The 17,446-nt window shown below is 46.3% G+C and overlaps 1 protein-coding gene across 1 annotated transcript in view; it reads left to right on the forward strand.

The window, feature by feature from the left end:
* The window catches only part of abca4b (ATP-binding cassette, sub-family A (ABC1), member 4b), a 136,857-nt gene that overhangs the window by 58,972 nt on the left and 60,439 nt on the right, over window positions 1-17,446 (forward strand). Inside the window, exons 17-23 of the mRNA XM_078218844.1 lie at window positions 563-649; window positions 2,697-2,892; window positions 6,222-6,353; window positions 7,616-7,755; window positions 9,570-9,707; window positions 15,132-15,325; window positions 16,622-16,706. Of these exons, the coding sequence (XP_078074970.1) occupies window positions 563-649; window positions 2,697-2,892; window positions 6,222-6,353; window positions 7,616-7,755; window positions 9,570-9,707; window positions 15,132-15,325; window positions 16,622-16,706 (972 nt within the window). The remainder of the gene's footprint in view (window positions 1-562; window positions 650-2,696; window positions 2,893-6,221; window positions 6,354-7,615; window positions 7,756-9,569; window positions 9,708-15,131; window positions 15,326-16,621; window positions 16,707-17,446) is intronic.

Here is a 17,446-nt window from a genome sequence, read left to right on the forward strand (position 1 = left end):
AGAATTAATTAATACTTCTAAAATAAGCCAGATGAGTATTTTGGTTTGAAATGGGATGGATAACTATAAGGATAATTACAGATGGAGTTGGTCCAATGCTGTGTGGAACATGATGATTCTCGAGCTACAGGGATTTTGGGAATGTCACAACCAAGAGGGAAAACAGTCAAGGAAGAATAATAAACATTTGAAGATTGGATATTTATTTGCCATTTCACTTACGTCTGGAGGACAGAGGAAATCCTTTGGGTAGCACAGTGGTTAGCACTGCTGCTTCACAGCGCCAGGGATCCGGGTTCAATTCCGGCCTTGGGTGACTGTCGGTGTGGAGTATGCACCTTCTCCCCGTGTCTGCGTGGGTTTCCTCCAGGTGCACCGGTTTCCTCCCATACTTCAACGATGTGCAGGTTAGGTTGATTGGCCATAGTAAATTGCCCCTTAGTGTCTCAAGATGTGTGGGTTAGGGGGACTAGTCGGGTAAATACATGGGGTTACAGGGATAGGACCATGACTAATCTTGTCCCAACATGCTTCACAATGTCAACCTTTCCCATGTATACAGGTCAATACGGAATACCTTCTCCGTGGTATTTTCCACTGCAGGCCTCGTACTGGTTTGGAGCTGAGAAGACGCAGCCTGCCACAGATGGTGAGTTCATCTATAAATCAGGCAGCTGAGTGAAGGGAATAACACCTTTTTCCCATTGTCAGAATTCCCTGCATGACCAATTCTGTTGCTGTCTAATTACATTGGGTAGTTGACAGGAGTATCTGGGAGACAGCCAGGGTGGGAAGCCTGTGATTATCTTGCTGGCTCACTGCATTTCAGAGTTGGTAAGAGCACCTAAACGTAGTCCAACAGTCTCTAACTGACAGTGACGTGGTAGTTTACCCTTCCCCATCATTACTGGAGACTTAAAGACGGGCAGGCAAGCTGTCTGAGATCTTGCCAAAATTGAAGTTTGGAGTGTTAGATGTTGTCTCAGTGCTGACTGTCATTTATACTGCAGTCAGTGTACAGTTTTACTGCAACAAGATCATCTTTCAGGTGATTCCCTCTCCAATTGGCAAACTGCCAAATTCTGTGACTGGCAGTGTAATGGTGCAGATTTTATGATGTTCTGCAGAATGTTGTACTAAACTATTATCAAACATATGCTTTAACTGGGACATGAGTGAACATGTGTACAACAGAATTTCTTGACATTTGAATGCTCCAGCTAAGTACAGAATGTTCTAGAAATTCAACAGGATCCTACTCCCTATTGCTATCCAGTGCCTTTGTTAATGATGAAAGCATTTTGCATGGTCAAATGATCCCCTGACACTCTCAGCACTCCAGCAGGAGTAACTGTAAGGCTTAGTGGTATTATTGCTAGACTGTTAATCCAGAAACTCAGCTAATGTTCTGGACACCCGGGTTCGAATCCCGTCATGGCAGATGGAATTTGAATTCAATAAAAAATATCTGGAATTAATCTGATGACCATTGTCGGAAAAACCCATCTGGTTCACTAATGTCCTGTAGAGAAGGAAATTTGCCATCCTTACCTAGTCTGGCCTACATGTGACTCCAGATCCACAGCAATGTGGTTGATTCTCAACTGCCCTCTGAACAAGGGCAACTAGGGATGGGTAATGAATGCTGGCCAGCCAGTGACGCTCATGTCCCGCGAACGAATAAGAAAAAAACTGCGTTCAGAAGAGATAGGGAGAAAATTGGGGAAAACAAACATAAAGTTTACTAGCATTGGTTAGTCTGAAATAATTGCCCTTAGATATATTTTGAATGGGTGGCACAGTGGTTAGCACTGCTGCCTCACAGCTCCAGGGACCCGGGTTCGATTCCTGGCTTGGGTCACTGTCTGTGTGGAGTTTGCACATTCTCCCCGTGTCTGCATGGGTTTTCACTGGGTGCTCTGGTTTCCTCCCACAGTCCAAAGATGTGAGGGTTGGCCATGCTAAATTGCCCCTTAGTGTCCTGGGATGCGTAGGTTAGAGGGATTAGTGGGGTAAATATGTCAGTGCAGACTCGATGGGCCGAATGGCCTCCTTCTCTGTAGAGTTTCTATGATCCTATGAAGGATTCTGTAATTGTGGACTCCCCAAGTATGTGTTAAACTCCCTCTCATATTGAAGATCCAATATCAGCGTACTTTATCTTTTTTTAAACTTTGATAAGACAAAAAGGAAGTCAAAGAGGGCGCAAAAGATGAGAAAGGAGCAGAGCAGAAAGTAGACAAGCCAGCTGAAAAGACAGAAGACAAACCTAAAGACAAAGCAACAGAGCAACCGGAAGTACAAGCGAACAAGCCAGCAGAACAGGCCGCAGAGAAACCCGCAACGCAGGCAGCAGCTAATGACAAACCAAAGGACAATAAGAAAATGTGTAAAAAAAAGGAGAAGGAGGTGCTGGAGAAGGAAAAACAGGAGAAAGAGAGGCTGGAGAAAGAGAGGCTGGAGAAAGAGAGGCTCGAGAAGGAGAGGTTGGAGAAAGAGAGGCTGGAGAAAGAGAGGCTCGAGAAGGAAAGACTTGAGAAAGAAAAGAACGAAAAAGAGAAACAGGGAAAGATCAACCCAGGTAAAGTTTAAATCAGAACGGTAACATTGTCAATTGAACCCTTTTCCCCGTTCCTGATTCTCCTCCGCAGACATTGAAGCAGTGACTGTGTTTGTTTGCTGTTATCTGTTGGCAGTGACGGCAGCGATGGCCGGAAACCCTTTCTACGAGAAGGAGCCATCAAGTCTGACACTGGGAGTGTCTGTCCAGAACCTCGTGAAGATTTTTGAAGAGGGGCACAAGCCAGCTGTGGACGGGCTGAGCATTAACTTCTTTGAAGGGCAGATCACTTCCTTTCTGGGTCACAATGGAGCTGGGAAGACAACAACAATGTGAGAGTTCACATTCTTCTGGTAGAACAACAGAATAATCATTGGCCACTTGCATGTTCGCTCGTGCAGTTCCTTTTTACATCCCTGCACAAGTTATGCACAAGTTGTTCATGCTTTCAAAGATGTGCATGTTAGGTGGATTGGCCATAGTAAATTGCCCCTTAGAGTCCCAGGATGTGTAGGTGATGCATTATCAATCAAGCAAAGACTAGTTTGTATGCAAGAACAAATAGGCTTTTATTCGCAAAAGACTTGGAGCACACCCATGCTGATGAACTGGTCCAGAGACTGAGGCAGGGGGGTTGGGAGCAGTCACCTTTATACCTGGACCAGTGGGGGAGGACTCTCAGGCAGGGCCGGCAGGGGCATGCCCAGGCATGTCACACACACACACACAGGCAATAAGTTTAACAGTGGTTTACCACAGTAGGTTAGAGGGATTAGTGGGGTAAATGCGTGTGATTATGGAGGTAGGGCCTGTGTAAGAGGCTCTGTTGGAGAGTCGGTGCAGATTCGATGGGCCAAATGGCCTCCTTCTGCAGTGTAGGGATTCTATGATTCTATGAAGGTGGCACAGTGGTTAGCACTGCTGCCTCACAGCACTAGGGATCTGGGTTCAATTCCCGGTTTGGGTCACTGCCTATGCAGAGTCTGGACGTTCTCTCCGTGTCTGCGTGGGTTTCCTCCGGGTGCTCTGATTTCCTCCCGCAGTCTGAAAGACGTGCTGGTTAGGTGGATTGGCCATGCTGAATTCTCCCTCAGTGTACCCAAAGAGGCAGCAGAGTGGAGGGATTTTCACAATAACTTAATTGCAATGTTTATGTGAGCCTACTTGTGACACTAATAAATAAACTTTAAACTTAAGTTAAAGGCAACAAGGACAACATGGCTGCTGGTAGTCAAGAGATTGAAAATAATTGCCCTCCATCAGGGTGTTTAGCACCCTTGTGTGAACAGCTGCCATTCAACTCAAATTTTAATGAACAGGTTAATGTTGAAAGTTCACTCGTGAAGTTTAGATATTCACTGCTGCAAGTGAAAGATTTATTTTATGGTTATTGGAAGGAATTCAGTTTCATTCATTTAAACCTCGTGCCCTGTAGCCAGCACCCACTGCCTTGAGACTTCACTGCACACGATTTGTGAAGTCATTATAGATCGCACGGCTGTTAGGCAATTTGTGGAAAGTTAACCATTCAGCCTCAAAGTAACACACGTGGCAGTTCACTGAACTAGAATAATAGCTGCTGTTAATCAAGCCCCAGGACAGAGCCTTGGAAACACACTGCATCTCAGTGCTGCAGCCGCACGCCCTTCACTCTGATATAAATCCCACCCGGATCAAACACCAGCACAATCATGTCATTGTCAAACTGTTTTGTCCCAAACCAAATGTTTTCTGCCTCAGAGACCGGCAGGGCAGGAAAATTTCTCACTTTCCAAATCCCTCGCTTGCACAGATGCCAGATTGGATTGTGTGTCCGAAAGATAAATAAATGAAGCAAGCTTGAGGGTGTAGCAATATGAATCACAAGCTGCAGTTTGTCCAACACGGGTGAAGTATTTCCAGTTTCCTTGTAAATCTAGCCCAAAGACTATAACAAGATAAATATTAGCTAGAATCTGGCACTGCACTTGGTACTTTACCTCACGACCATAGAAGTAGCCTTAACTGTTGTAATAACTAGATTCAGCACAGGAATTCCAAACCCTAAATACTACAGATGAAGCAAGGAGAAATTAAGGGCAGGATTTTCCAGCACCCCCCGCCCCTTGTCCGCGGTGTGTTTTGTGATAGCGGAGATGGCACGCCATTGGCTGGCAGCGGGATATTCCAGTCCCACCGCTGTTCCCCGTTGTTCCACCGTGGGGGAACCCGCAGTGAGGAAATCACCATCAGTGGGACTGGAAGATCCCACCATAAGTGTTTACATTTATATTGTGCTTTTCACAACCACACATTTATATATCGTGCCTTTCACAACCTCACTCAACCTAGCCCACTCACCTGATGAAGGAGCAGCGCTCCGAAAGTTCATGATTCCAAATAAACCTATTGGATTTTAACCTGGTGTTGTGAGACTTCTTACTGTGCTTACCCCAGTCCAACGCCGACATCTCCACATCATTTCACAACCTCAGAACATCCCAAAGCAATTTACAGCCAATGAAATAGTTCTCAAAGTGTAGCACTGGTGGTAATGTAGGAAATGGATAATGAAGGCACCAATTGCATCGTTGTCCAAGAAAGGGAGAAAGGGTGACGGAAAGAATCGGAGGGAGAAGCAAATTGCTGCAGGAGCTGGAATCTGAAACAAAAAACAGAAAATGCTGGAAAGTCTCAGCAGGTCTGGCAGCATCTGTGGAGGGAGAAATAGAGCCAACGTTTCGAGTCTGGATGACCCGTTGTCAGAGCTGGTAAGATTCATCCAGACTCGAAACGATGGCTCTATTCTCTCTCCACAGATTCTGTCAGACTTGCTGAGATTTTCCAGCATTTTCTGTTTCTGTTCGAGAAAGAATCGGAGAGTGGGATATTAACAGAGAAAACTGTCAGAGGGAAAGATAGATGCAAAATTTTCCTTAAAATCATTGACATAGAATCAACCAATGGAAATGAAACAGTTTCCCCAAGTGTACTTTACCTCAGCCAGTAAGAAGTCTCACAACACCAGGTTAAAGTCCAACAGGTTTATTTGGAATCACGAGCTTTCGGAGCGCTGCACCTTCCTTGGGTGAGGATTGTTACCTGATGAAGGAGCAGCGCTCCGAAAGCTCGTGATTCCAAATAAACCAGTTGGATTTTAACCTGGTGTTGTGAGACTGCAGCATCTCCACATCATGGTTACCTCAGCCAGGCGTGTCTTGAGAAGATCCAGAATAACTAATAAACTGTACACTAATGTATAGAAACCTCAACACAGGAGTAGGCCGTACTGAGGTTGACTTGCAGATATTGGAAGGAGTCAGCATCTTCAGGGAAGGGAAAAAGTCAAATCAAATCAAATCAAACCAAAAGTCTGAAAAGAATAAGGATTGTAACGTTGTAAACTTAACCTTACAGTAAGGAGCAGCAGGTGTTGCATGCGAGATAGCAGACTGTGTTAATAGATCATGCCACGGGATTAATTCATTTGTTTAAAAAGTTCAAGTTCCCTTTAATAACAATTAGATTTGATCAAAGTTCAGTAATCATTGCCTCTGAAAGAACACGCAACACCTTTTTCATGTACTGTTTACCTTTCGATATTTAAAAGCCTGGAGATCACCTGGAATCTTTAGAATCTACTGTTTGTGGTTTTCATGTGCTTTTCCCATGTATTCAACAGGTCAATGCTGATTGGTTTGTTTCCACCCACGTCCGGTACCGCAGTCATTAATGGCAAAGATATCCGCACAGACATTGATACCATTCGAGAGGACATTGGCATGTGCCCCCAGCACAATATTTTATTCAACAAGTAAGCAAGATGCCATTCATTCTAATGAATCTGTCTATAAGAGCAGTAAGTACATTGCTGTCCAGACAAAGGGAGGGAGATTCAAGTAGATGGTGAAAATCTGTGGTTGTAATCAAACAGAAGATATTAAGTTTGTGGATCCATAATATCCATATGGCATAATATGACATATAGAGTGGTACCGTGGCACAGTGGTTAACACTGCTGCCTCACAGCGCCAGGGACCCGGGTTTGATTCCCGGCTTGGGTCACTGTCTATGCGGAGTCTGCACCTTTTCCCAGTGTCTGCATGGGTTTCCTCCGGGTGCTCCAGTTTCCTCCCACAGTCCAAAAATGTGCAGGTTAGGTGAATTGGCCATGCTAAATTCTCCCTCAGTGTACCCGAACAGTCGCCGGAGTGTGGCGACCAGGGGATTTTTCACAGTAACTTCATTGCAGTGTTAATGTAAGCCTACTTGTGACTAATAAGTCAACTTTAAAATGCTATCCCTCATTTTGCTTCATTCTGAATAACCCGTGTTAAAATTTGCTGCAATATTTTGTGCGGTTGATACAAGGGACATGAAATAGATGTAGTTCAGTTCAAATTCTAATGGGTATTCGGTTACTAATAGAGCTGAACAATAAGCCAGGGTAAGTGAAACGCTTCACCTAGTGGGTGTTGATAAACGAGCATGTTGCGCTTTTGTTAAAGAGTTTGTTTACTGTGAGAGAGTTTGTTCCTTTGTAAAGTGATACACGTTACAGCTGACACTCGGCTAAGGATCTCACCACAAAGCCAACCTGAAATTGGCTCACACTCTTGTGAACCAAGGCTACGACAGACCTTTATTTTCAGGAGACAGGGTTCTTCTCCAGATAGGTATCTCTCGAATTATCCTGCCAAAGAGGATGAAGTGGCGCGTTGTGGAATGCAAGGGCTTTCTTTGGGTCTGGTCTCTGTCCAGGGAAATATCTAATGTTAGTTGCTGTGTACAGCATCTGCTGCACTGCCCAGGGGCCTGTGGGTTGATTCTGAGGAAGGATTCAGCACTGGCCAGGGCTGTAGCGTCCATCAAGATAAGAGACCATTGTATCAGCCTGAGAATCTGGTCGACCGTCAGAGTGAGCCTGTGAACGGATCAGGGAATGCTCGGAATGTTGACCTGGGGAAGGTTGTGCCTCTCTCAGAGTAAGATTAGCACATTGATCTTTAGTCTGGAGTTTGAAGGAAACTACAAGCGGAGGGAGTAATCTGATTTTCATCTTTATCTTTCCTGTAGCCTAACAGTGGCAGAACATATCTTGTTTTATACCCAGCTAAGAGGCCAGACTGTGGAAGAGGCAGAGAAGCAGGCAGAAGTGATGTTGGATGAGATTGGACTTCCTCACAAGAGAAATGAGCTGGCTCAGAATTTATCAGGTAATCATCCAACTGGCTTCAACCGAACAATAAAAACCACATAGGTAGATAGGATGCCCCATCTAGTCCGATTCTGCCACCACAGATTACCTCTTCATTATTTTATTGCTGTTTGTGCTCTAACTGGAACCTAGCCTACATTACAACAATGGCTTCACATCAAAAAGTAGCTCATTGGTGGAAAATGCTACGGGACAACGAGGCAGTGAAAGGTGCAATCAAATGCAACTTTGTCTTTTTAGACCATGCTGGTCTATACTGACTTCATTTATCTATCTTTGTTTCACAATCCCTCAATATCTTTGCTTTATTAAAAAACCTACCAACCTCAGTTTTGAACCGTAAGTTGACCTGACTTTCACAGCTTTTTTTGAGGTACAGAGTTCTAGGTTTCCGATAACGTTTGTGTGGGATCATGATTCCTGATTTCATTCCAAAAACATTCTCTTCAAATGTCTTTAGGTCACATTGAACAAATCTGACTATGTTTTGGTCCATGTGGATAGTGTTGGCATCATGTGCATATTATATTAGTGGGTTATATTAGGGATTATCGGGTAAAATATGTAGGGATATGGGGGTAGGGCCTGGGTGGGATTGTGGTTGGTGAAGACTCGATGGGCCAAATGGCCTCTTTCTGTACTGTAGGGTTTCAATGATTTCTATGATTATATCTTTGAGGATAGTGGTTGCATTATACAATTCATTTAAAGTTATTACTAGTCCCTCAGTAGTACAGGACTTGAGTATGCTCAGAAAAGGGATGTGGGGGGAAAATGTTCCGATCCCGCCTGCCACGGGTATCGTCCCTGGTGGGATGGACAATGTAATGGACCATTAAAAGATTCATTGACCTGGGGCAGGAATTTCCGGTCCTCGGGTGGGCAGGATTGGAAGATCCGCCCATGCTGTCGAAGTTTTTTGTCCTGCACTCATCAGGACAGAATCGGAAGAGTACCAAATCTCAAAGGGAACAACAATTTATATTGCATGAAAAGACAACACCTTTATCAAACGGAGTCCGCCTGCCAATCTGCACCCTCTTCTCAAGCAGTATAAATTGTTGTTAGCACTGCTGCCTCAAAGCACCAGGGACCCGGGTTCAACTCCCAGCTTGGGTCACTTTCTGTGTGGTGTTTGCACATTCTCCCCGTGTCTGCGTGGGTTTCCTCTGGGTGCTCCAGTTTCCTCCCACAGTCCAAAGATGTGCGGGTTAGGTGGATTGGCCGTGTTAAATTGCCCCTTACTGCCCGGGGGGCTAGTTAGGATAAATGCATGGAGTTATGGGGATAGGGCCTGTGTGGGATTGTGGTCGGTGCAGACTTGATGGGCCAAATGGCCTCCTTCTGCAATGTAGGATCCTATGATTCTATGATTCCCTTTGAGATTTGGTATTCTTGCAATTCTGTCCTGATGTGTACAAGACAAAATGCTTTGACAGTATGTCTCTTTTTCAGTGATACTGAGGCTATCATTGATATAAGGGTCTGGAATGCTGGAACTGGTTGTAAGCGTGGAGGAGTAGATCTATTTCTGGCTTTCAAAAGGGAATTGGATAAGCAGCTGAGGGAAAAACATTTGAAGGCAATGGGGAAGAAGGCAAGGGGGATGAAACCAGCTTAGTGGCTCAGGCAATGAACCAGCACAGACATGACTGATGAATGGCCTCATTCAGTGCTGTAATCATTCTATGACAATAATTAAGTGTGCAACAATTCTATGTGCTGAGCACTGTTTGCTTTTATAACTCAAGGAATGAATAGACATTTGAAGGGTGTTGACCTGATAGATGATTTCTGTCTTTTCTTGCACAGGTGGAATGCAGCGCAAGCTATCGGTAGCTTTAGCATTCATTGGAACCGCTAAAGTGATCATTTTGGATGAACCAACATCTGGAGTAGATCCTTATTCCAGAAGGTCCATCTGGGACCTCCTACTCAAATACCGCGCAGGTATAGTATGCTTCCCAAGACTCAGGCTAGAGTATAAAGTCTAATGCATGTGACAAAATTACCATTAACCTCTGTCTGTTACATACTGCTCATGGAACATGAGAATTATTCATCCAGAAAGTTATCATCCAACAAATGTATTAGGATAAGAGAGACATTCATCAGGTGGACTACAATTATTCTCAGCTCCCACTGTGTCTATCAAATTCCAGTGTTTTTAAGATAAATAATTTGGGCGTAACAGATTTCTCTAACAGAAATGACTGTGCCACTTGGTAAAATGGTCCCATCAACTCAATGGGCAAATGCATCATCCATAGTAGGACTGAGTCAGGAAGTCTATTATCTCAGATCTGTGGCTGATTTTACGTATACACAGGGAGAACATGGCAAACTCCACACAGAATCTGACTGGAACACAATATTCCATCTGGCTAAATATCCTGCAAACATTTACTGCCCAGGGTTAGACAAAGCTCTGGAGGCTACGAAGCCCCAAACAGTTATAACACAGCTTGAAACAGCATCTTCAGAAAGGGAATAGGCAAAGCAGCTTGGAAATAAAGATTGGTAATAACTGGAATCCATCTAAACATGAAGTTGTTGATACATATCATAAATAGACGTAATAAAAATCAGGGATGGGTGTTTGTAGCACAAATGCTCACAATTTATGCATCAGTGGAGGAACATTACGATTCTGTGTGGAGTCTGCACGTTCTCCCCATGTCTGCGTGGGTTTCCTCCGGGCGTTCCTGTTTCCTCCCACAGTCTAAAGATGTGCGGGTTAGGTTGGCTGGCCGTGATAAGTTGACCCTGGTGTCAGGGGGATTAACATGGTAAATATGTGGGATTATGAGATAGGGCTGGGTGGGATTGTGCAGACACAATGGGCTGACTGGCCTCCTTCTGCACTGTAGGGGGATTCTATGCACTTGACCACTGTATTATTAAATGGGATGAGGCTGCCACTGGCAAGGCCAACATTTGTTGCCCATCCCTAATTGCCATTGTACTGATTGGTTTGCTTGGCCATTGCAGAGAGTAGTTAAGTGTCAACCAGGTAACTCTGGCTCTGGAGTCACATGTACGCCAGACCAGGTAAGGACGGCAGATTTTCTCTCTTAAAGGACATTAGTGAACCAACTGGGTTTTTACAACAATCAACGGTGGTTGTCATGGTCACCCAGCTGCCATGGGGGGATTTGAACCCATGTCCCTAGAGCACAAGCCTGGGCCTTCTGGATTACCAGCCCTGTGACATACGTCACCATATCCCCCACATCTGGGCGGCTACGATCAGCTTGTAGCTGAGCAACTATGAGGAATCATAGAATCCCTACAGTGCAGAAGGAGGCCATTAGGCCCATCAGGCCTGCTCCGACCACCAGGCCCGATCCCCGTAACCCCACATATTGACCCTGTTTGTCGCCCTGACACTAAGGGTCAATTTATCATGGCCAATCAACCTAACCCACACATTTTTGGACTGTGGGAGGAAACCCACGCAGACATGGGGAGAATGTGCAAACTCCACACAGACAGTGACCCAAGGCCGGAATTGAACCCGGGTCCCTGCCGCTGTGAGGCAGCAGTGCTAACCCGCTGTGCCACCCGCACATGACAACCTTGACTTTACCAGTGGCGGGAAAGTTGCACAACGTCAAAGGGCGTGACCCTGGACAAGTGAAAAAGGGTCAACTGTCTGACTCACACACAAGTGGTTTCTGGAGATTGGGAGTTGATGAATGACTGAAAGCTGGAGACAGCTGCAAACAGCTGTGCCAAGTTTATCATTTCTAATAGCAGGCCAATGTGTCCAATCTTGCTGTGTGTTCAGATGTGGCTGTAATCACATCCATGATATCACTTTACTCAGCCTCAGGAGAGCCCTTGTGCGCACACATGTGGTAATCTACTTCGACACAAAGGGAACATTATAGAATAGGGCTCAGAAACAAAACAACACATGCTGAGAAACATTATACACTTCAGGCAGCATCCGTGGACAGAGAGGCAGAGTTAACATTTCAGGATGAAGATTGTTTCCAGCATTCGCGGTGATTTGATTTTATTTAAATTAGAATCCATAGAATCCCTACAGTGCAGAAGGAGGCCATTCGGCCCATCGAGTCTGCACCGACCACAATCCCACCCTACTCCCATAACCCCACAATAGCTACCCCGCCAATCCCCCTGACACTAGGGTCAGTGTTCTCCCTGTGTCTGCGTGGGTTTCCTCCGGGTGCTCCGATTTCCTCCCACAGTCCGAAAGACGTGCTGGTTAGGTGCGTTGGCCATGCTAAATTCTCCCTCAGTGTGCCCGAACAGGTGCCGGAGTGTGGCGACTAGGGGATTTTCACAGTAACTTCATTGCAGTGTTAATGTAAGCCTACTTGTGACACTAATAAATAAAACTTTACTTCCCTCCCCTACTGTGAACCTTGATCTTAGTAAGAGTTTTAACAACACCAGGTTAAAGTCCAACAGGTTTATTTGATAGCAAATACCATTAGCTTTTGGAGCGCTGCTCCTCATGACATTTCCACTCCATCTGACGAAGGAGCAGCGCTCCGAAAGCTAATGGTGTGTGCCACCAAATAAACCTGTTGGACTTTAACCTGGTGTTGTTAAAACTCTTACTGTGTTCACCCCAGTCCAACACCGGCATCTCCACATCATAACCTTGATCTTACCAGGTTGTGTCCTGATAAAGCCTCCTAGCCCCAGCAGGATAACCCGGTAAGATATTGAAATGATTGGGACTGGTACAAACTGGAGTTGCATTTTAAGGCATACACGGCCAGTCATTTCCAAGTTGGACTGGTTCTTCCTGCTGCCTGTTGACCCCGGGGAAAGTTGGGCACCACAAGAGAAGCAATGGGAGCTGTTGTACTGTTGGCAGAATCTTGTACTGTTGTACTGTTGGCAGAACCAAGGGCGGCATGGTAGCACAGTGGTTAGCACTGCTGCTTCACAGTTCCAGGGTCCCGGGTTCGATTCCCGGCTCGGGTCACTGTCTGTGTGGAGTTTGCACATTCTCCTCGTGTCTGCGTGGGTTTCCTCCGGGTGCTCCGGTTCCCTCCCACAGTCCAAAGATGTCCGGGTTAGGTTGATTGGCCAGGTTAAAAAAAAATTGCCCCTTAGAGTCCTGGGATGCGTAGGTTAGAGGGATTAGCGGGTAAAATATGTGGGGGTAGGGCCTGGGTGGGATTGTGGTCGGTGCAGACTCGATGGGCCGAATGGCCTCCTTCTGCACTGTAGGGTTTCTATGATTCTATGATCTTGTGGCATTCAAGGGTCTCAGCTGCAGCTGGAGAGCCAGAGAGAGACACACAACACTTCTGTTTGCAAAGACCCACTGAACCTCAAGCCAATCAGGCAGTGGCAAGGTCTTCCCTTGGAATCAAGACCCTGGGGTGGAGGTCCGTCCCCCCACCCCCCCGACATCTACCAAGAGCTGCCAACCAATCAGAGGCTAGCGGCTCTTGCTCTGAGCTGTGTCACTGAGGAGGCTGTGACCTCTGCTGGAAGGACACGCCCCACCCACAGAGTCCCCTACAGAGGGAGGGGGGAGTGTCTTTCACAGAGTAGGGGTCATAGGGTGAGGGACAGGAGGAGTGTCAGAGGCAAGGGGAGGGGTCATCTCTCACTGGCCACCCTCCCTTTCATGTTGTCCAGTCCAATGATCAGGCTCTGACTGCCTTTGATCGAAGGTCACCTTCTCTCCCCACCCCCACTTCCCCTCTCCCCCAACCCCGCACCACCCACTGAGATGGTAAGCAGCCCACCAGTTCACCTGTAGGTCGCACAGTGTCCGGATCAGGTTAATCCCAGCGATGAGGCCCTTATGTGGTCATTAATTGACCACTTTAAGGGCCTCAATTGGAGGTGGGGCAGAGTGGTTGTCCATGGCCCCCCTTCCCCTCCCGCACAGAACTTCATTCTGTTGGAGGCGAAGAGATGGCGAGGTATGTCACCGGCCCACGGAAGGAGATGCCCTTCCCGCCTCCAATCTCGCCGCCAGCCAAGAGCACGAGATTCCGCCAATAATTCCACAGTATTCACCTCGAATGTTATTTCAGTGACAAGCAGAGTTGATGATCTGACATTTCATTTAATTGTGAATTCTTCAAAAAGTCACCCAAGGACAAGTTTTGAAAGTTTGAATCTGAAGCTGGGCTCCAGCTGCATCCAGTAACTTTCACCAAGTTTAACAACAATTTCTGAAAATTATTTTGAATAACCTCAAAGTTCCCATGTGGAAGGGAATGTGGAAGGGGGGGTGGGGAGGAGGTGGAGGAGGAGGGGGAGGTGGAGGAGGAGGGGGGCATTCTAGCCAATGGGTGTCTGTTACCAGGAGCTATTAGCCCCTTGCATGTCAGAAATGTATAAAGTAATCGGGAGAAGTCAGTCGGATCCTCCCATGGATCTGAACTCATGCGATAATGAGACTTTTAGCAAGCTGAACAAAATATGACCCAGAACATAGTGTTTCAAGGGTGATCCCTCCTTCATTAATGTGTACTGTGAGCTCATGCAAGGAGGGCCCCAGGTTAATATTCACATTGCAAAGAGCTAAGGATGTCATAACTTAATATTGATGATAGCTAAAACCGTGTGGGCCTGTTGGTGTTGACCTGCACCCTGTGTGCCCTTAATACAAAAATCTTACCTCCGGGGATGGGGGAGTATAAAGGAGGATTCTCCTGTGAACCCTGCCCGAACAGACTCTGAACCGCGTTCCCTACCCTGAGAAGAGATACTTCTATTGCTGTGTCTCATCTCCAGGGCTGAGGGACATCCAGAGGGTGTCTCTCCCGCTGTGAGCAAGCGCTGTTTGCTTTGCTGTTCTGAGCCTGTCGAGGTGGGGCTGAAGACATTGCAAAGTCAGGGCAGTGCGATCTCTCAGCTGGAACACAGACTGTTCTGCCATGATCAGCAACTTCATGTCGAAGGACATTTGGACCCAAATCACAGCCAAACGGCCCCTGGGGAGAACATGCTGATACCAGTCCTTCCAACCCACCCTTATTTCTGGCAAGCACCTTACCTTTTTAACATGGACGCACGCTTATACCAATAAACAAAGGGTCATTAAATACATTATATCAGACAGGAGGGCTGATGAGAACCCAAAGCGTTAAAAGGCCTGAAGGAAGTTCTGTGTCCCCAGTAGAGTCGATAGTGCCTCCGGTCTTCTGTATTTGATCCTAAAGATCTGGGTTACGTGCATTCATTTTGGTTTAGAAATTATCAAACAAATTCATTCCAGGCAAAAATATAATGTAACATCACAAAGTGTCTCAAAATCGAGCTGGGTTCAACACAAGCATTGGCTGATATGAAGGTTCCCTCTAGTGGGCAGCGCGGGTTTTAAATAACAAAATGATTAACAATGCCATGTTCTCTCGCACATTTTAGGGAGAACTATCATCCTCTCCACTCATCATATGGATGAAGCAGACCTTCTGGGTGACCGGATCGCCATCATTTCTCAGGGAAAGCTGCAGTGCTGCGGCTCCTCTTTGTTTCTCAAGAATTGCTTTGGCTCTGGTTTCTATCTTACCCTGGTCCGCAGAATGAAGAAAGTAAAACAGAGGAAGAAAGATGCCGCAGTAAGTGAACCTGCATCTCACTGTGTACCTTCAGGATGGATCACCCACTCTGCATCAGTGTGGAAACTGTCCTAAAGCACCGACAGCTGTAAAATCAGAACATGGTCTCACTAACAAACAGACCGCTGAGGATCTACCTTCATCTTTAATATACAAGGCAAAGGAAATGGGTTACCTTGGCACTTAGCCAGTATAAGCAAGGTATACGCTACCCATTGGAGATGTCTTGTGACACAGTGGGTAGCCTCCCTGCCACTGTGCCAGAAACTCCAGATTTGAATCCCATGCCAGAGCTTAACAGGCAATTAATATGGCCAAATAGGATGAGTATTAACCCACACAGTTCCTTCCGAATGGCAGGCGGGATAGATTCCTGGTCAAATATGTGATGGGAAGAAAGCTAGAGCCGCCACATAGTTCCAGACTACAACATGCATGGAAAAAAATGCATGTTGCCATAGTAACTGAATCTCCCTGCGTGAACTGTGAGACACCACACACACATTCTCACACACACATTCACACTCTCACAACCACACACACAGACTCACACACTCACACACACACACACACTCACACAACCACACACATCGACACACTCATACACACACTCATACACGCAGACACACTCATACACACAGACACACACACACACACTCATACATTCAGACACACTCACACGCGCACACACACACACACACCAACACACACACACACTCACACTCACACACTCACACACATTCACACACATACAGACACACTCATACACACACTCACACACACATTCACATGCACACATACAGACACACACACTCACACACACAGTCACACATACACACAGACGCACATACACACACATTCACACACACACAGACACACTCATACACACACACACACACTCGCACACACAGTCACACATACAGACACATTCACACACACAGACACACTCGCACACACAGTCACACACACAGACACATTCACACACACACAGACACACATTCACGCACACACACACACACACGCACACACATAAACACACACACAACCCATTTTCTGCAGGAATAACATTAAACAGCCTCACACGAAGCAGGAAATTGCACAAGATCACACAGAGGAAGCATTTCCGCAGAAACAATACAACTTTGGGGAAATGTGGTCAGGAGCAGAATTTAAAAAGGATCAAAGGTTTTCTTCCACACAGATGCGAGTGAGGTGTAGTGAGAGATCTTTGCTGCGAGTGGTGTCCAGCAGTTTAGCTCACCTCTGCTTCTCTCTCTCTTCCCCCACCCCGAGCAGGCCTGTACCTGTGAATCGGGCTGCTGCTGCTCCTGCTCCAACTGTTTCCCCATTGACGAAACCCTACCAGAAGAAGTATTGGACGGTAAGCTTTGCATTTTCCACCTTGTCTTTATTCAGTGTTAGCCGAGCACTTTCCCTGTTTCTATTGGGCAAAGGGGATCAAAGGATAGGGGGGAAGACGGGATCAGGCTAATGAAGGCAAAATACTGCGGATGCTGGAATCTGAAACAAAAATGCTGGAAAATCTCAGCAGGTCTGACAGCATCTGTGGAGAGAGAATAGAGCCAACGTTCCGAGTCTGGCTGACCTTTTGTCAGAGCTTCGTCAGCTCTGACGAAGGGTCATCCAGACTCAAAGCATTGACCATGACACACTGTGTGTGTGTGTGTGTGTGTGTGGTGTGTGTGTGTGTGTGTTATGGTCACCCTTACTGAGACGAGCTTTAAATTCCAGATGTATTAATTGAATTGGAAGAGAGTATCTCCTGGCTGCGTGGGGCCCTTGATTGTGCTGACTGCTTCTCCGAGGCAGCGGGAAGTGTAAACTCTGGTAGCGAGTTCCCCATTCTCACCACTCTCTGGGTAAAGGCGTTTCTTCTGAATTCCCCATTGGATTTCTTGGTGATTATCCTATCTCGATGGTCTCCCGTTTTGCTCTTCCCCACAAGAGGAAACATTGGCCCTGATTTTACTGGCACGCCCGCCCTGTTTTCGGGGCTTGCAGAACGGCATTCTGACTAGCCTCGGACACAATCATACGAACCTCGGGCGGACATGCCGATAAAATTCCAACCATTCTCTCTGTATCTACTCAATCAAAACC

This window comes from Mustelus asterias, chromosome 8, assembly GCF_964213995.1.
Source record: "Mustelus asterias chromosome 8, sMusAst1.hap1.1, whole genome shotgun sequence".
Lineage (NCBI taxonomy): Eukaryota > Metazoa > Chordata > Chondrichthyes > Carcharhiniformes > Triakidae > Mustelus > Mustelus asterias.